Raw genomic sequence first — 20947 nt, forward strand, 5'->3', positions numbered from 1 at the left:
ACAGTATTAGGAGTGCTTGAGCATCCAAAATGCTGGCACCTATAGAAATAACAACATAGAGGATGTATTGATGATTCCAGAAATGAACCTCTAGTTTTCTTTGCAAAACTGACAATTTTTCTCTAATTGCTTGAGTATTGGCACCAGACCATCTCCATCCTTTGATTTCATGCTGATAAAGAAAGCCCATTTAACTTTTTTTGGCAGGGTATTGAGAAATTTCAGTCATTTTCTGTTTTTGTGTTTATTGAACCTTTTCCAACCAAAGCCTGTTACCAATTCATTTATTTGCTGCCATGTTGAAACTTTATAGTTCTGTATATTTTAAGTATTTTGTTTTGCCAAGTGTATAGTGTTACCCATTGCAGTGAAGTTTGTAATGTAGCCTAACAGATTCCAACATTGCTGAATTTCTGCTTTAGAGGTATAAACTCTCTAGCCCTTCCTGTCTCCTTTAATGTCAAGCTCCATGGAACTAGACATTGTCTGATCACTGTGTGAGCATAGTGCATGCAGAATAAGATTTGCCTAGCAGCAGTCTGATATTTAGAATGTCTCAGGCATTTTATAATCAATAAAGAATGAGAGGATGTATGTTATTGTTGGATAGCTGTTTGCCTTGGGTGCGTGCCTTCAACAACCCAAGGAATACTTACTTCCCACAGTTTGCCCTGGAATGCCTTACTATAATCAAACGGTTTATTTTCAAAGTAATTTTACAGTAGTTTAGATCCAGCCTTTACTATTATGCTGATATACTGATGTGAGAACCTTTGGCAGACAATCATGGAGAGAGGTTTCTTCTGCCACTTTATAATTTTCACATAAAGGATTAATGTTGCTTTTTTGGAGGCTGTTATATTTGTGTTTACCCAGGACAAGCAGGATATGGGTGACGTCACTGACGGAGCCCCATCGCAGGAAAACTTTGTCAAAGTTTTTAGAAAACTTTAACTGGCTTTGTGAGGCCACTAAGCATGCCCAGCATGCTATGATATTCTCTGCCACAGGGGTCTCTCTTCAGTCTTCGTTTTTCCACGCTGCTGTAGGCATCGTGGAGCAGGAGCCGTTGCGAGTCTCTCACAACAATTTCTGACTGAAAAGTCGTCATATTTCAAAACATATTTTCTCCCATGGGGATCTCTCGGGGTTCTCTACCGGCTGGTGAGTACCTCTATCTCATATTTTACTCATGGAGTAAAATAATTTTTTTCTCAAGAATTCTCATTTTTCTCATTGACGGGTGTCGATCCAAAATGTCTACGGCCTTCAAAAAATGCCCTATATGTAACCGGACAATGTCCATCACAGACCCACACCTCTAGTGTGTGATGTCTCGGTGAAAAACACGACGTCAACACCTGCCCAAAATGCGCGGAGATGACAGTAAAAGGAAGAAAAGCTCGTCAAGAGAAAATGGAACATTTGTTCCACCTTCAACTTCTTCCATCTCCCTCGATGTCGTTGAAATAGTCTCCGGCCGGAGCTACTAAACGTGTCTTTCTCAAAAAACATCGCCCGGGAGAATCGGGGGATCATCCTTCCCCACCGTCATCGGCATCGCTGAAGTCCATCAATCAACACAAAACACAGTCATCGACACAGATGTCCATTGACGTCGGAGTCTTCTCTTTCCTCGGAAGAATCGACGGCAAAGCGGCCATGGAGCCAAGATACATCGGTTCCTACTACGCCTGGGCCTGTTCCTCAGGAATCATCGATACCAGAACCTCCACAGGGCTCTGTGCAGGATCTGCCACCACAGCCTCCACCACCGTGTAGAACTGCTCTGACTCCATCAGTTGTAACGCCGGAATTGTCTGTCCTTATCAGACAAGTGTTCATCCAGGCTCTTCAGGAACAACAAACAACTCCGGTGCTCCCGCCAATGCCGGTGCCTGCAGCACCAATGCCGGTAAACTTACCGATGCCGGTGCCAGGCTCGAATTTGATGCCCGCACCGAGGTTGATTACGGCGTCGACGTCTATTTATGCACAGATACTGACTGGTTCATCGAGGCCGATCTCAATGCCAGCACCGTTAACTTCTTTAACACCATTGCTAGCACCTCCATCGACACCTGCATCGATACCAACTTCCATGCCATCGATGCAGCTGCTATCTGAAGCTCCAGAACAACACGATTTTGGCATTTTTTTCAATGTCTCTTGAAAAGATACCAAGATGTCATCGATACACTTCTCCACTTCTCGAATGATCCACAGCCAGGACCTTCGGGCCTTCATCTTCCACCCAGATCTTCCCCACTATTTCCATATAGGGAAGATCAAAATGACTCCTGGGATGATCAACATACTGATACCTCCTCTGAGGAATTCATGTCGGAGCCTTCACCTCCAGAACAAAGAAAGTCCCCACCAGAGGATTTGTCCACCTTCATACAAGAGATGGCAGATACCATACCCTTTAAGTTGATTGTGGAAGAAGATACAAGGCAACAAACTTTGGAAGTACTTCAGTTTGTTGACCCACCAAAACAAGTATTGGTTATCCCAATACATGAGGTACTTCTGGATCTACAGCATCGTATCTGGGAGCACCCATGTTCTGTCTCTGCTGTCAACAAACGAGTAGACACCACATACTTAGTGCAGGCTGCTCCGGGATATCAAAAATCACAATTACCACACCAATCCGTGGTAGTAGAATGTGCCCAGAAGAAATCCAAACGTATTCGTCCACATTCTTCAACCCCCCCCCCCCCCCCCCAGGCAAAGATAACAGGTTTCTCGATTCCCTGGATAGGAAGGTGTATCAAGGGGCTATCCTGAATGCCAAAAATTTCCTCTTATCAACTTTACATGACACAGTATCAGGAATCTGTGGAAGCAGATGGAGGAATTCACCACATCTTTACCATCACAATTTCAGGAAGCAGCACAGGCCATAATTCATAAAGGCCTAGAGGCCGGGAAACATGAAGTCAGGACGGCCTACAATAATTTCGAGACGGCTTCCAGAACAGCAGCTGCTAGGATTAGCGCTCGACGATGGGCATGGCTTAAGGCCTCTGACCTTAGGCCTGAGGTCCAAGATAAACTTGACTTGCCATGTCTTGGGGATAACATTTTTGGTTCAAAGGTCCAGGATGCTGTGCAACAACTAAAAGAACAGACAGAGACCTTACGTCAGTTATCACAGGTCCCACAAGAACCTTCTGCACAGCCTCCTCGTTGTCCTCCTAGGCAAGAACCCAGTCGCCCATACTACCGGCAAAGAAGGTACTACCCCCAAGCATCTAGGGACAGGTCCACTAGGCCGCAACAATGTTCCCAGGCCAGGCAACTAAAAACTACTCGCCCGCAACCTCCTCCACAGACAGGGCCAGCTGTGGGCTTTTGAAACACAAACCAGAGAACAAACCATCTCCTAAATCCTCGACCAGACCTACCAGTAGGAGGCAGAATATCCTATTTTCACAATCATTGGCTAAGAATTACATCAGACCAATGGGTACTCTCCATAGTCTCTCGATTACAAACTCAATTTCCTCTCAATTCCACAAGAATCTCCACCGAGATTTTTTTCTACAGAAAGAATCTCAGCTAATTCATCTACAAACAGAATTATCCATCCTTCTGAGAGCCAGGGCTATACAACTAGTGCCCCGGACTCAGCAGGGCAGAGGATTCTACTTCCGTTATTTCCTCATTCCAAAGAAAACCGGAGGCCTATGTCCCATCGTAGACCTCAGAAATCTCAACAAATTTCTGAAGAAAGAAAAGTTCAGGATGGTTTCTCTAGGCACCATGCTTCCACTTCTTCTTCAAACAGGAGATTGGCTTTGTTCTCTAGATCTTCAAAACGCTTACGCTCACATTCCAATATTCCCCCCTCATCGCAATACATTTCCAATACAGAGTTCTGCCATTCGGACATGCCTCTGCTCCCAGAGTATTCACAAAATGTTTGGCAGTAATTGCAGGTCATTTGCACAAGGAAAGTGTCCATGTATTTCCATATTTAGACGACTGGCTCATCAGAAGTCAATCTCAACAAGGAGCTCTGGCTTCTCTGTCGAACAATTTTTCTACTTCACTCCATGAGTTTTCTCATCAACTATCAAAGATCCCACCTTACTCCATCTCACCTACTTCAATTCACAGGTGCAGACTTAAACACTATCCTTTCAAGAGCCTTTCTACCCGAAGATCGGGCAAAGACACTTTCACTCCTGGCAAAATCCATTTACTCACAGAAACAAGTGACAGCTCATCAGTTTCTAACCTTACTAGGCCACATGGCCTCCACAGTTCATGTCACTCCTATGGCATGGCTCGCCATGAGAGTTACCCAATGGACTCTAAGATCACAATGGATCCAAGCCATTCAACCACTACATTATCCATTTTGTTTCAAGAATGCTGGAAAGTCTGGGTCTCCAGACAAAAAGGTGGGAAGCCGCCACTGACCGCCAGAGGTGACACCTCCAATAATAAACGACCCCTTTACTGGGCTATGATCAGATATGATCAAGGCTTCAATAGAGGAAGCTGTGAATTTGGAAAAAAGGGACTCAGAGATAAGTAAATAATCTATTCTGGTCTGAGTGTTGTGAGCAAGAGCAGTGTGAGTATATTCCCGTACACCTGGGTGAAGTGTTCTCCACAAATCCAGTAGCTTTAAATGTTGACACAAAAAATTGGGTTCCTTCCGCTCACTGGGCATCTGACCCCCTCTGGGGGGCAGGTGATCAAGCTCAGGGTCTATCACAAAATTGAAATCACCGCCTAAAATCATAGGGTACTCCCCCCAATTGGGATATATCTGAGAGTAAGGTAGTGTAAAACGTGTGATCATATAAGTTGGGGGCATAGATAGAGGCTAGAATGAGTGGGATCCCCATTAAAGTGTCTTTGACCAATACATATCGACCCTGGGCATCCTTCACAGTTTCCTGTGCTTGAAAGGAAATGGACTGATGGATTAACACAGCCACCCCTCTACTTTTTGAGGAACCGGTAGCATAATAGAGCTGAGACACCTTTTTTTTTTTTTTTTTTTCAATTTTACAATTTCAGAAGAGAGCAAATGCGTTTCTTGTAAAAAAAAAAAAAATAAAAATAAAAAATTTTTTAGCCCGGAGTCTGGTAAGACGAGCAAAAACCTTTTCTCTTTTGGTGTGCCTAACCCCACCATGTTCCAGGTTACTATGTCCATCGCCATTCTAACTGCTAGAGAGACTAAACGACACAAAACCGCCCATCATGTCACCCCACAAGCGTCGCAGGCTCCCAACCTTTGGCGAATGCCCACCAGGGTATAATAAACAAGAAAAGGGAAAACATCCGGACCACATACATAACACACAATAAACAATGACATTGAGATTCTCTACAGGTAAACCCATGTCCCCTTCCCCCTCCCTCCCCAGAATCAGAATACAAAAAGCGAACCCGAGACCTGCCTTAAAGCAGGTCTCTCCCGATACAGGACCCTCGCTCGCTGAGAAGCAAGATCCCTTAACGGGACGGAGATCACCCAGTTGGTATCATGTGCTCGGCTGCCCCCCCCAATCGTGCAAAACATGGTCTCAATGAAACCTGGTTCCTCTGGATGGGGGATCCGCTGGAATGCATCTTGATCCGTCTTGAAAACCATAATGAGACGCTATAACGTAAAAGAGGAAAAAAAAAAGAACAATCCAGAAAAAGCCCTCTGGAGCAGTGTGATCGTCATCATTACTTTAACACACAGATACGCAATCAATAGGAGATGCTTAGGCTTCAAACCCAGTGGATCCCAATGTTAATGTGAGAGCGATTCATGTCATATCTAAGGCAGTAGCCTAAAAGTGAGAATTAGAAAAACAAATGAACTGTAGGTATCTTTAACTCACTTGGCGGGCTGCCAAGGCTTCAATGATTAACTGCTGGTATAGGTCTGGCAAGGTCCCGAACATAAACGCGCGCTTCCGAAGCTGAATCAAAGAGCTTAACTTGCCTGAGGTGCGTTATCTTGAGTGTCGCCGGGAAGAGAAGAGCAAAGCGAATTTGCTTATTCACGAGCTCCGAACATATGTCACTAAAAACCTTTCATTGGGATGAGACTCTTGGCGAGAAATCCTGGAAGACCAGTATGCGATGCGACTCATAATGAAATTCCCGGGCCTTCCTATAATGTTGGAGTACCAAGGTCTTGTGCGCAAAGTGTAGAAAACGGGCTATAATCACTCGTGGTCTGTTCAAGGGTCTCCCTTCAGCTCTCCTTCCCAGTCGGTGGGACCGCTCAAGCAAGCCTCCGGATGGCGAGGCCAGCGACTGCACAATACGGAGGAGCCAGGTTTCTAACACACGCGGTAAGTCCACTTCTGGTAGTTCTTCTGGGAAGCCGACAAACCTTAAATTGTTCCGGCGGGAATCTATTCTCGAGATCTAGTTTTTCTTCGCTGGCTTTTGCTTGCTTCTCAAGTACTGCCACTTTTTTCTCCAAGGCTCCAACGTCCTCTTCCACCAGGCTCACCCGGCCTTCAAGGCGCTCGGTATGTGCATCGATCTCGGTGAGGGAGGCACGAACGTCGGCGACTTGCTCAGAAAGCTGATGGAGTCTGCTATCCAACGCCGAGACGACCGCCTGCGAGATCTTGTCTTCAAGAGATATGTCTTCCCCATTCCGTCTCTGGCGGGGTCAGGCGCCATTTTGTCATCTGGGCCCTTCAACCTCTCTGTCTTTTCGAATCTATCGCATCGCCATGCAGATCTCTGTGTAGCTCTGTATGGTTTACCCGCGCGTCTTGTACTCACAAAGTTCAGTAAGGCAAAATTAATCGCAATGCGGGTGAGATGGAGGAGGAATATGCCGGGGGGCAGCCAGAGCTCGGAGGACAGCAGCCTACCAAGCCCACCACATCACGTGATCTCCCAGGATCTGGGGTTTTTAATCAATTACAGAAAGTTGAACGTACGTCCAACCCAAACAATACACTTTATTGGAGCCTGAATAGATCATTTCTATCTATGGCCTTCTTTCTGAGCGACAGAGCCCAAAATCTTCAGAACCTGGCAGAGCAGTTGCGATTCATACGACATGCAATTCTAATTCTCACCTTGCTAGGCCACCTGGCAGCAGCAATCTATATAGTTCCCCCTGACTCGTCTACACATGAGATGACTTCAGTGGGGTTTAAGAATGGGGTGGAATCTGTTCCTCCAGCCTCTATCTGCAAGAGTGATAACAGATTTCATGAAAATGGATATCAAATTGTGGTTATGCTCAGGTGTATTGGAGACAGGACTCCTATTACAGCTACAACATATTATACTATATGCAGCTGGGGTGTGCATCTTCTACAATTCAAAACATACGGGTCATGGTCTCTCCAAGAGTTACATTGCCAAATCTGTTAGAATTAAGAGCAGTGCATCACGCCCTCAGGGTTTTCCAGTACATTCTCCATGGTCGACCAATAATGATTCCCATTGGCAAACAATTCACAATGTATTATCTCAACAAACAAGGCAGAATGGGTCTTGGAGTCTCTATGCAGAGATTTGAACTCTCCGCAGAGACTTTAGCCATCTGGAGCTGGGCAAAGGTCCATCTCACCACCCTCTAAGCAGTGTATCTTCTGGGGATCACAAACACAGAAGTGGACAGACTCAGCAGAGTTTTTTTGACCTTATGAATGGGCTGTTTCTCAAACCTTCTCAAATAGTCTCTTCCACTGCTGGGGGTCAGCCTTGGATAGATCTATTCGCAACAGAACAGAAAGGTGACCAGAGTCTGTTCTCTACCTGAGCCTTTACAGAGCACCTGATGCATTTTTTAATTTCTTGGTCCTAGGGGACTTCTATATGCCTTCCCTCCAATCCTGCTTATCGCAAGAACTGGGCCAAAATGTATGCAAGATCGTGCCAAGATGATATTAAGAGCCCCAGTGTAGTCCAGGCAACCATGGTATGCATATATCATTCAATTTTTGGCAGGGTCTCTGCAAAGTCTGAGAACAAACCCCTTCCTGCTCATTCAGAAGGGGAGGGGTTGTTACTCCATCCCTTGCAGCCTTCTCTCAATCTCAAGGCATGGAAATTGAACCCTCTACTCTCTTCCAAGGTCGAAGACATCCTAGTCTTGGCAAGGAAACCATCCACGCAACATAACTATTCCATCAAATAGAACTGATACACCAGATGTTGTGAAGAACTTTTTTCTTAAACCTATGCACATGTGAACCTTGACTGTTGCTAGATTACCTCCACTACCTATCCAGCAGAGGTCTCACAACATCTTCCATTATGTCACCTGAGCGCTATAACTGCTTGTTACATCTCAGAGAGAGGAGTTCGATATTGTATCATCCTCTCATCTCACAATTCATGAAAGGACTTCTGCACTTACAGCCCCCTTTACAAAAGCCTCCTCTGTCTTGGAATGTGAACATAGTCCTACAGGGATGGATGGAACCACCCTTCGAACATTTGGATAATGTAACACTAAAATGTCTAACTTGGAAAGCCTTCGTTTTAGTGCCAATCAATGTCAGCAAGCAGAGTAAGTGAACTGCAGGTCCTAGTGCACCTCCCACCTTGCCTGCAAACTTTTCAGGACAAAGTTGTCTTGCGAACCCATTCAAAGATCTTGCCAAAGGTGGTCTCCACTCTTCACATAAATCAGTCTGTTACATGCCCCATATTTTTTCCAAAACCACATAAACATGAGAGAGAGGAAGTTGCATTTGCTGGATTGTAAGAGGGCCTTGGCCTATTATAAACGAACGCAGTCCTAGACAATCCTCTCAACATTTTGTGTCATACAACCCAAACAGATTGGGAATGCCAGTTGTGAAAAGCTCTCTCAAATTGGATTACATCTTGCATACAATGTTATGAGACAAAATCCCTTACTCTGTCAAATCCTGTAAAAGTGCACCAAGTCAGAATGACAGCAGCTTCTCTAGTGCATTTGGGAAATGTGCCCATCTGCAAAGCGGCCCCATGGTCATCCATCCACATCTTCACGCCACACTACTACCTAGATGAACTGGCAAACTTGGATGGCACAGTGGGAAAAGCAGCAGAATTCCATTTATCCAGACAGATGCTGTCTACAGAGGAGTCTGGGTTATGTGTGTGGCTTAAATTAGCCATGCAGCATGGCTAATTCAGCCTGCTTATCAGTGGGGAGAAAAACAAGTTTGCTTACCATAAATGGTGTTTCCTTAGGATGAATTAGCCATGCATTCCTGCCCTTTCTCCCTGGATAGCTCTACATGCCCTGGACTTCTTTTTGACTGGATATGAACTGAGGAGGTTTCTGGGAGGCTCATTTGCGCAGGAACTACCGCACATGGCCAGTAGGGCAAAAAGCTTTTTAAGCTCTGAGAGACAGCTCTGCCTAGTACCGCCCTGATGATATCACCCATGCAGCATGGCTAATTCATCCTACTATTTACGGAAAACCCAGTTCATGGTAAGCAAACTTGCTTTTCCTTTCTTATATTCTGCTAGTAAATGGAATATTTAATGAGAACTTGGTCCATACAACACGTTGAAGAGTCGGCATCTTTAGTATGGAAAGGTGTAGCCTGTAGCATATTCCATGTGGAACATGTCATTAACAGTTTTTATCAGTACACAATTCAAATGCTTTCATTGCTGCTACTTTGTAAGCGGGGTCAACAAAATATCCGATCAACTCAATTACTGTGATTGGACACAGCTGGGTTCAATTTAATTTATAGGCTTTTAAGGCAATTATTTGAACCAGAGCTAATTTGGGTTTGCTATGACAAAGGGTGTGAAGACGTATGCAATCAACTTTTTGAAAATTGTTTTTCTTAATTTTGGAATATTTCTATAGTTCTTTTATGATGAAAGTGTAGAGTATGGTATGTAGATCAGTGAAACATACTCCTACTTTAATACATTTTGATTTGTATTTAGACAGAATATGAAAAATGTGCAAAGGTTTGAAGACTTTTGCGAGGCATACATACATTGAACCTCCATTGGGAACTGTGGATTAATTTATCAAACCCCAGGTTGATGCTATTGTTTAAATTATAGGTATGTGGAGTGATAGGATGCAACAGGGCAAATCATTTTGTTCAATATTTCTATGTTTACTATAGAACACAGGGACATGTAAAGGAATTCATACTTGCATTTTCTTTTTTCTCCCCCCCCCCCCCTTCCCTTCCCCTTCTACAAGGGTAGAATATAGGCTGGAAGAAGAACCCTGTAGTTAGAATCATTATGTTGATTATTCAAGCATGCTTATTTTTCAAATTGCCCAGTGGGGACCTGCTGTGTTTTTATTTATTTATTTTTACTATGCTATCTGTTATGAAAGAACCTTCGCTTGTTTGGCTACAATGACTTTTCCTAAAGAGTCACCAGTGTTTGGCAATGCATCTTTTTAAGCAGGAAATCGGGACGTGTGTTTTGTTTTGTTTTTTTTTTAATTTTTAATATTCCACTGTCTAATCTGACTTTTTATAATTTGGGCTTAATTTGCTTTCTGTGCCTCATTTTTCATCTTTTGTGAGGTAGATTTCATTTTATTGGCTAAGTATTCAATTATGTCATGTCTCCAAAACACCTTGGTTTTCAAAGCATTCTAAAACATTTGAAATTTGAGTCCTGTGTTTTTATACCTACTCTCCCTCACCAAAGATAAAACTGGACTCTAGGCATATACTGTGTTTTTGGCCCCATTAAGATCACAAGCTTAGTGTTATATTTCTTATCTTATACACTTAAACCTTTATACGGAGCTTTGTTTAAACCCTTACGATTAAATAAAATGTACAAAGTCCAAATCAATGTCAAAATTCTTAAATAAGATGATAGATTAATAAACATTGATGAATACTGCTTAACATATTCATCATTTCTAAAATGTACACGATACTAAGCTCTCACACATGCATTTAATTTTTATTTTGTTCTAAAGACAAATCCCCCTCCCCACACACATTCTCATTCATACACACCTCTATAGTTTAGTTATACTTTCCAGACTGTCTGGAAGGGAATTGCTCATGATATCATCCAGTCACCAATGCGGAGAATATTTACTAGCTAGCAATGTTTGTGTAAGTGAGGCATATGTAATTTCCTATAATTTAATAAATTCCTCTTGAACTTTACTTTTGTATAAATTTAACATCTAATCAATCGATTTGCATCTGCTAGTTTTTGATGCCTTATCAAGGGCTTGGGACTTAGAAGTTTTATCCACCAAAAGAGAATACAAGATTTAGCCAACAAAATCTATATGTGAAGAAATTTTGCTTGACTTCTAGAGACATTTGGGAACCATTGCAGGGAACCATAAAAAGGTGGTTTTTGTTGAATAACGAATTTAATATGGTTCAGTACTGCGGCCCAAAAAGGGAAAAGACAAACAGTTATGCACTAATGGACCCTTTTTCAGTGTGACACTTGGTACAATTTTCTGTATCCTTGATTTTCATTTTATATGCCTTTAGCATATATATGTATATTTTATGTATTATCTTGAATTGTATCTCCTGTAGCTTTGCATCTACCGTTGTTGTAAATGCATATTCAAAATCAATATTTTTTTTTCTCTGTACTAGTTTTCCCCAAAGACAAAGTCCAAGATTGTGCAAGAGATGTAAACAACATTGGACTCTCTTTACCAAAGTGTAGTGCCTATAACAAAAAGAGAGTATTACCATACTGCTTTTACTTTTTCAAACAAGACTATAATGGACTCTTGTGCAAACATATTAAGAACCTGTGATATTGTTTGAAGCACATAATGTCTGCTTTGTAAATACATGAAGAAATGTTGATGGTGCAAACTGTGCTGAGATTGTAATTGTTCAGAAGAAAATATACTTCCTTCTAATGTACAATAAACATTTTATATTGTAGATAAACCTTTTCATTTCCACTCTTTAAATAACAGATTGTCTAGGCTAGGGGGGAAAGCTGGATTACCTATTAGCTCAAGTAGTTTTGTGGCATATGGATTCACTTTCCACTCTTTACAAAAATATAGCCAGGCTAGCAAAACAGGTCTAATTAATATGTGATCTTAATTTTTTCAGGAGAGCTTTGTCTGTAGCATGAAGTACATTTATAGGTACATATACCAGATATTTCACAGCCATAAGTCCCGGAACTTCAAACTTATTTTGTTTTCTATACCATTCCCAGCAGTAATACTATTGTCAGGCCATACTATAAAATAAAAAATGGTAATTTCAGTCCTTCATATTTTTTTTAGATCTCATAAGTGGTAAAGTTTAATCTGGATTTTTCCCCTCGCTATATGAAGTTTCTAACCATTTTGCGTAGTTGAACCTGATCTGGTTGCCTTAACCATAAATGGAATATCGTAACTTATACAATATTTTAGGCAAGCAGGACATTTTAAACAAGGTGCAGCACCCTAGTAGAGACAAAAGAAGAACTTTCAATGCTATTAGTTCTTTAATCAGGGATCTGCACTTGGACCGGTGCTTTTCAATATATTTATTAATGATCTGGAAAGGAATATGATGAGTGAGGTAATCAAATTTGCAGATTATACAAAATTATTTAGAGTAGTTAAATCATAAGCAGATTTTGAAAAATTGCAGGAGGACCTTGCAAGACTGGAAGGTTGGGCATCCAAATAGCAAATGAAATTTAATGTGGACAAGTGCAAGGTGATGCATATAGAGAAAAATAACCCATGCTGTAGTTACACAGTTAGATTCCATATTAAGAGCTATCACCCAGGAAAAAGATCTAGGCGTCATAGTGGATAATAAATTGAAATTGTCAGCTCAGAATGTGCGGCAGTCAAAAAAGCAAACAGAATAATAGGAATTATTAGGAAGGGAATGGTGAATAAAATAGAAAATGTCATAATGCCTCTGTATCGCTCCATGGTGAGACTGCACCTTGAGTACTGTATACAGTTCTGGTTACTGCATCTCAAAAAAGATATAGTTGCATTGGAGAAGGTACAGAGAAGGGCAACCAAAATGATAAAGGGGATGGAACAGCTCCCCTATGAGGAAAGGTTAAAGAAGTTAGGGCTTTTCAGCTTGGAGAAGAGATGGCTGAGGGGGATATGATAGAGGTGTTTAAAATCATGAGAGGTCTAAAAAGGGTAAATGTGAATTGGTTATTTACTCTTTTGGATAATAGGACTAGGGGGACACTCCATGGAGTTAGCAAGCAGCACATTTAAAACTAATTGGAGAAAATTATTTTTTCACGCCACACACAGTTAAGCTCTGGAATTTGTTACAGGGGATGTGGTTAGTGCAGTTAGTGTTGCTTGGTTTAAAAAAGGTTTGGATAAGTTCTTGGAGAAGTCCATTAACTGCTATTAATCAACTTGACTTGGGGAATAGCCACTGCTATTACTGGCAGCAGTATGGGATCTGCTTAGTTTTTGAGTACTTGCCCAGGTACTTGTAGCCTGGATTGGCCACTGTTGGAAATAGGATGTTGGGCTTGATGGGCCCTTGGTCTGACCCAGTATGGCAATTTCTTATGTTTTTATGATTCTATGAGTAATATTTAAATTATATACTTAAGACAAATCGTGAGGTATCCATATAACTAAATACTTGAAACATCCCGATGACAACGGCACTGGGAAGCCACCCTGCCAGTTTGTTTTAAGTTTGCCTGATATAGGCATCACCTCTTATTTTGAAAAATTTGTTTCTAGGCTGGCAAAAAGCCCAACCTGCTCTAACAAGCTGAGTGTTTCAGTGAGGGAATTTCTCTGGTTTCTAAGAAACAGGAGCATGTCATTAGCAAACAAACGCATTTTATATTCCTTGGTACCTACAGAAAACTTGGATTTCTGGTGATGACTTTTTGATTACAAGGGATTTAACCATTAATATGTATAACGAGATAGGAGGCAGCCTTGTCTTGTTCTGTCTTCCAGTTTAAACGGAGCAGATATCTCTCCATTTAGCGTTACATTAGCTTTGGGGTTAGAATATACTAACCTAGTCAAATCTGGGAGACCATACTTTTGTAATAACCAAAACATATAAGACTATTGGATATTATCAGAAGCTTTTTCAGCATCCAAGCTAAGACCCTGTGGTTTAAAAACCATCCCATCCCAAAAAGCCTCAATCTTGGTCTGCAGTAACCAACATAGGCAATACTTGACCAAGGCGATTGGCCAAAATAGAGGCTAAAATCTTTAGATCTATATTAATTATCAAAATTTTTATACCGGTATTTGGGGCAAGCCATCGTATCTGTTTACAATAAATACAATTAACTAAAATTCAACTACATTCAGATAAATAACATAAAAACTAGACATAAGTTAACTTTTAGTAATATTTTTATTACAGTCTTATTATAAAATATAAAAAGCAAATAAAATCACATAAAAAGACAAGGACAAGAAATTGATCTATAAGATCCAGCTTGTATCAGATCTTTACCAGGTTTGCAAAAAATTTTAATGAGGAAACGATTCATGTCATGCTCTAATCTATCATCTGTCAGGCAGCTAACATATATGTATTGTAATGGAGCCACAATCTCTTTTAAAGAATCTTATAAAATTCATCGCCAAAGCCTTCAAGACCAGGTGCTTTAGCAAGGGATAATTTTTCTCACAGGACAAGCACTGTGACAGGTAAGCAACATTTGCTATCACTACTAGAATTTCAGAATTTGATATAGGTTTTGCCAGCATTTGTTTATGCTGAGCCATTTGTGGTAGTCGTTTTCAAAAAATTTGATTCGAGCTTCCTCTCTGGCAGGTTTACACAAATATAATGCTTGATAATATTCCATCATTTTCATTATAAATCTGTAAATTATCATTATAATCGGACAAGGCAATTATAAAATGCTTAGGCTTGATATTTTTTACCATTTGAGCTAACAGCTTGCCTTGTTTCCTTGTCAAAATAGTTGGGTTCTATATTACAATATATGCTGGTCTTCTCTCTGATAAGTGTTTTAAAGATTTTACCAATGAATCAATTTGATCCTGTCATAATATAATGCTGGTTGTAACCTCCATTGAAAATTTAGATGTTTTACGATTGTGAATAACTACGTCTAGCGATATGGATGCATGATCTGATATGGTAAAAACATCTATGGTAGCTGAGTGAAGTTTAGGAAATAAATCTGCAGAAATCTAAAAATAATTATCAAATCGGAATTGTGTAGTTTCGAATAAAATGAAAAATCCATCTCAATGGGATGTAAAGATCTCCATGTTTCTAGGAGTTGAAGCGCCATAAAAAAATGCATGCCTTCAGTCTTTTTGCATGTCACTTTCAAACCATTTGGTTTAGTATCTATTTCTGGGTGTATCGGTAGATTGAAATCTCCTGCTATGAGTAATTTATAATGTATGAATTGTCCAAACCCAACCATCAGACTTTTTTTTTCCAACTTGATTAAATATTTTGGGAGCATATATATTACAAAGCACTAATTTGATTAGCAATAGATCCACTCAAAATGAGATAGCAACCCTCTTTATTGATCAGTTTTTTTTTTTCCAGACCAAATTGCTAGTTCCTAGAATCAAAATAGCAATACTCCACTATCTACTAGAATAAGTCACATTAATGGGACTGGCCTACCCAGTCCTGTTTTAATTTCCCATGTATTTTATTGGAAAGATGGGTGTCTTGAAGAAATGCAATTTGAGCTTTATTTTTCTTATGCAAATTTAAAACTTTCTTTTAATTGGGGAGTGAGTACCATTCACATTCAGAGAGATTATCCTTAACTAATCCTTAATATTCCTGAAAATACTGATGAGAAAATGTTCCAAACGGTTCATTCTGAGAAAAAAATTGGAATGCTGCCCAGCCTCAACATCCCAAACCAGTTATGAATAACAAATTTCAGTGTGTTCCATTCATTGACCACTTGAAATGCTCTAAACTGCCTAAGAGGTGGTTTCAAATATACTTTCATGCTTCCATCCATACATTGCAAACACACACTCAATATCTGTGTACCTAAGTTTACATTCCACAAATAGTCATCAACATACCAACAAATAAGCACCACATACAACACTCTTACTTCAAGGGATTGTATCTTCATATGCTTAACTTCTTCTTCTTCATGAAGATACACTCACCAGGCTTGGATATGCTGCAGCAAGATCAGCAAATAAAACTAGTAAACAAACCAGATATGAGCAGAAGTAAAAAAAAGAAAGGTCCCAGTGTCAGCTATGCTGTAATAAATTGTCTCAAATAGTCGTCATTATGCTGGTACTTCATGCTTCATTTCTCCATATATAAATATATGTGAGATAAATATATCGCAAACCAAATTGAAAATAAAATCCATGTCATTTGTAGCAGAGAGAGGGAACCCCCTCCCCTAGGAAAACAAAAAAAATTCTCTCTAATCTTAGCTTCTTCACATTAAATTCTCAGCTCTGATATAGTGCCAATAGCCTTGAATCCAAGATCCCAAGAGAAATAGGCATATTAGTTTGCAGTTAAGTTAGTACTATCATTCAAAGGTCAATCATAAAATAAAAGCAAATTCAATATAAATTAAATTGGTAATAATGCAAATGTAAAGAAAATCATATTGAAAATTGGGTTATAAAAGTTTGCAAAGATGTACTACAGCTTAACTTCCACTTCTTTCAAGTCGAAAAGGATTTTTCGTTGTATTGACATGAGTTTAACTTGAGGATGAAAGACACCCATAATACAATGTAGGAAATATCGCAAGTTTGTGATATAAAAAAAAAAAGGAGAAAAGAAAACAAAATAGATACTAGTTATTCCCTCTTTACCAGGTCTGTCGTTGTACCTCTTGCACTCCATTAGTTTGTTCTGTAAATCAAATTAGTAGTGTATAACACTGTCATTGAGAGAGAGCAGGGAAAAAAAAATGGCCACCACAAAGACCCCACAAATACAAAAAATATCAGCAAGGGGAAAGGCATTTACATCATGCAGTGAATGAACCATTATTATAGGTAATAAGGCAAAGGGTGTTATGTGGGTCTCACAAGGCATCACCAGATCAAATTTAGAAACATCGTTATACACCGGTGATATGAGCCATTCAGGATTCTGCTGAAATTTTCATAGAATCCATAAACTTGAGTGCTTGTTCTTTGGTAAGCAAAACAGTAGTTCGTCCATTAAAAAAAAAAATAAAAATTTTGCTGGGTGTTGAAGCAAGAATTTCACTCCTCTGTGATGTAGATGGGAGAGCCCATCTATTCACCAACACCTTTGCAGAATAGTCATTAAACAACAAAATCTGTGAATCATTATACTTAAGTGGGCATATATTATATTTCTTTTTATATGCGATAAAGAGCTTTACCTTGTCCGTGAAATTCAAGATTCTTACCACAACTGGTCTTGATTTTGGAGTTTTTCTGAGAATTTTGACCAATTCTGTGAGCTTTTTCCACTATAGGTTCAGTGGTCAGGGAGAGGCTGATCATTTTGGGTAGCCACACTTGTGTCATTTGGATTAAATCTGGGTCCTTCACCATCTCTGGTATACCAAGCACTCAAATATTATTCCTTCTCCCTCTATTTTCTTGGTCTTCTATGTGTTCTAGAAGGGTTGCATTATCTTTTTTTAATAGTGAATAACTGCCTCATTCCCATGGGGACTTTTAATTCATTAATTGAAGATCAAAGCTTATTTAATTTGTCTTGTAGCACTGCTAAGCCATTTATAGCAATATATTTTATTAATTCAGTCTTCAAATCCTGCATTGCCTTCTCTATCTCAGATGCCATTTATGAATCTGTTGACTTCACCTTCTCTCTTGTCATTCTGTGTTTTTGTGGTCATACCGACCTAGCATGCCTAAAGTTCAGCATAGATCATTCACAGCTTGTTACCAAGGTGGTGCTGAAATTATCAAAAGGACTAAACAACTTTAAGAGTAATAAAAGTTAAACCTGGCTGGAGCACTTCTTACAAGCGACTTCATAACTTCATGACGTCACCAGAAGCCAGAGCTTTGTAAACTGATGGCGCTGTGTAAATCATTTACAGTTATTGCATAAAACCAAAATATTGTATTAAAGATATACAAAAGAACTGGATGCATAACCCTTGTTTAGCAGCAAATACAAGAGCATTGAGTGAATGCCTATAACTGCATATTGTCACTTTTTGCTATTAAATCTGTGGAATTCATTGCCAGAGGAAGTGGTCAAGGTAACTAATATAACTGGGTTTAAAAAGTTTAGACAAACTCATGGAAGAATAGTCCATAAATAGTTATTAACCAGGTGACTTGGAGACTCATCATTTGAATTTCTTGCTACTCACTCCTTCTGACAATCTACTTTAAAAAAACAAAACAAAAAACAAAACCCCCAAAAAACAAACAAACAAAAAAAAAACAACAAAACCATTGTCAGAGAAGGGCTTGATGGAACTTTGGTCTGACCCAGCATGGCACTTTATTTTATTTCCCTAAATATTTAGAAAAAACTGTTGTATAAGAATCTAATTTCTATTGCTGCATGCACTTATATTGTCATCGGTAACCATAGCTCATACACTCATTTATGAATGACAAAACTTAGATGATCAGTGAAACCATAAAAGCCTAGAATGTTTGGTATTATTCTTTTTGGTAAGTTTTCTTGGATCTTAAGATGACTAGATGCTAGGCATATCTTTCAGGTAAAGAATTCTGCTTTTGATATCCAGATGGTACCACTGCCCCTAATGAAAAGCCAGTGAGAAATCAGTTTTTCCCATTGTTTTAACCTATGTGAGTTGGGTGACTGTCATTGCAAATTCATTTAAAGTGTGATCACAGCAGAGCTAAACTTAAACAACTTTGAGAAGGGGTTAGTGGTTAAATTTCACTGAAAATCAATAAATGAAATGCCTTTCAGTGTAAATTCATAAAAAATTCGGTCTTGGAAAAGTAGTGACCATAGTTAGTTGTCTCATGTTATTTGTTTGCATTGTAAAAGGATATTAAGTCATTCTGAATTAAAAACTAAGCATAATCAACAGTTTTTCAGTATCATCAAGGGGAGGATGTTAACCCATTGGTAAAAAACAAAATGTTCTCAATCTGTGCAGGCTTTCAAGGAGATGCTGTATGCTGCTCAAGACCAAGCACCTTCTATAGAAGGTAAGACTTTTATTTTTGATTGGTATGGAACATAGAGCTTTGTCTTTAATTTTCTAGCTCCTATCTGTCTTCTCTGGAAAGATCTCAGAAGATACTTTATGGCATGTTACATGATGGGAACAGAAGAGCAGCTTAAAACTTACCTAGAAAGAGGAACTGATTCTTTTTATTACAAGGTTATATTCATTTTATGTTGCTACTTCTTACTGTATGAAGTTTTCTTGCCCTGTGTAGAATTATTGACTAAACACTGAAGTAGCAGAATTGTATGTTAGGGCCCTTTGTTTTCAGTTTAAATCAAATTTTACTGAAATTCTTTAATTTTTCAAAAACTATAGTTCAGTTTTTCCTTATATTTTTCACTTTAATTTTGTAACATTCAATATGCACAAATTTGGTTTTGTCATGTAGCATTTGTAGTGGCCCAGACATACTACTGCCCCGAATATTGGGTTATTGACATGCGTACCTTAGTATGAACCTCCTTTGCCAGCCCCATAACATTCAGCACCTCCAGGCAACACAGGAGGAGAGGTAAATGCTTCATCAAAAAATAAAACTTGATATTTACCCAGAAAGAGAGCAATGTGTTGCACTGATTTTTCTCCTTATCTTTACTTTACCTTATCTTTACTTTACCTTATCTTTACTTTACCAGAATAATGTACCATCAGAATACATTACATAAATAGAATAAATGTCTTCCTCACAAGTTAAAATCCTAAGAAGCTTGGTGTTAGGGCAGAAAGTATTGTATCTGGTTTTGATTCAGGGTCTGCTTTGTGCAGAGCTATTGTGCTGGCTGTAGAGCCACAGAATAACTCTGTGAAATCTAGGCTGAGACTACTGTTAAATTGGTGCATGACCCTGCTCCTGGGGATTCAGATTGGTCCTCAGGGAATTCAAAAGGAATACTGGGACACCTGGAAAGTGTTCTGGCATTTAGACGATTTGGAGACCAAGTGATGGTATGAGATCCTGGTGGAAGACCTGTAAGTTTTTTCCTGTGTATAAGGATGTTATGTGATATGAAAGTATTAAGCTCTGTTATGCCTGTTAGTAGAAGTTTTTTTTTTTACATTGTATGTTAATCCATGTAAAAGGTGGGCGGAGTGGTAGGTTTATTTATTTTAAAGTTTTTTGTATACCGCCTATACTGACAATAGTAGATCTAGGCGGTTTACAATTTAAAACATTCATAATTGATAAAATATAGTTAAATAAACATATAAAATCAAAAGAAAACAAATTTATCAAAGATAGTGGTAGTTTGTATAAAGAGGAGTGAAAGTTGATGGAACCCTGAAAGTTGTGAAGGAAGATGGCTTAAATTTGTGAGTTAGGAAAAGCTAATGAGAATAGGTAGGTTTTTATGGCTTTTTTGAATTCATGTTTTGTGGTGATTTGACGGATAGGGTTGGGTAACGAGTTCCATAGTCTGGGACCCACAACAGAAAAGGCATGGTTGTGGGGTAGGTCTAATCTAGTGGTTTTACAGTAGGAACTTGAAAGTAATTTTTATCTGCAGAGCTTAAGTGATAAGGAGGTTGGTAGAGACAAAGAGAGGAACATAATCAAACTGAGGAAGTACTATGTAGTAAGGTGTGAATGATCGTTAAAATTTTGTATTGTATCCTCTCTCATCTGCAAAACTATCCTCTACTAGACATAGAGCCTTGTCTATAGCTGGACCAATAGAATGGAACTCTATTCCAGGATACCTAAGTTCCATCAAAGACTCCAAAACATTCAAAAAAGAACTAAAAACATGGTTGTTTAGACAATCATACACAGACTGATATGACCTATATATACCAATATCAACCTTCATCGTGAACCCAAATACTTCTTTAACAAGTT

The 20947-nt window shown here is 39.4% G+C and overlaps 1 protein-coding gene across 2 annotated transcripts in view; it reads left to right on the top strand.

The window, feature by feature from the left end:
• The window catches only part of XPR1 (xenotropic and polytropic retrovirus receptor 1), a 381737-nt gene that overhangs the window by 9546 nt on the left and 351244 nt on the right, over positions 1-20947 (top strand). For both annotated transcript variants that reach the window (XM_029618129.1, XM_029618130.1), the window contains exon 2: positions 19036-19087. In XM_029618129.1, coding sequence (XP_029473989.1) covers positions 19036-19087 — 52 coding nt within the window. The remainder of the gene's footprint in view (positions 1-19035; positions 19088-20947) is intronic.

Source organism: Rhinatrema bivittatum, chromosome 10, assembly GCF_901001135.1.
Source record: "Rhinatrema bivittatum chromosome 10, aRhiBiv1.1, whole genome shotgun sequence".
Classification (NCBI taxonomy): Eukaryota; Metazoa; Chordata; class Amphibia; order Gymnophiona; family Rhinatrematidae; genus Rhinatrema; species Rhinatrema bivittatum.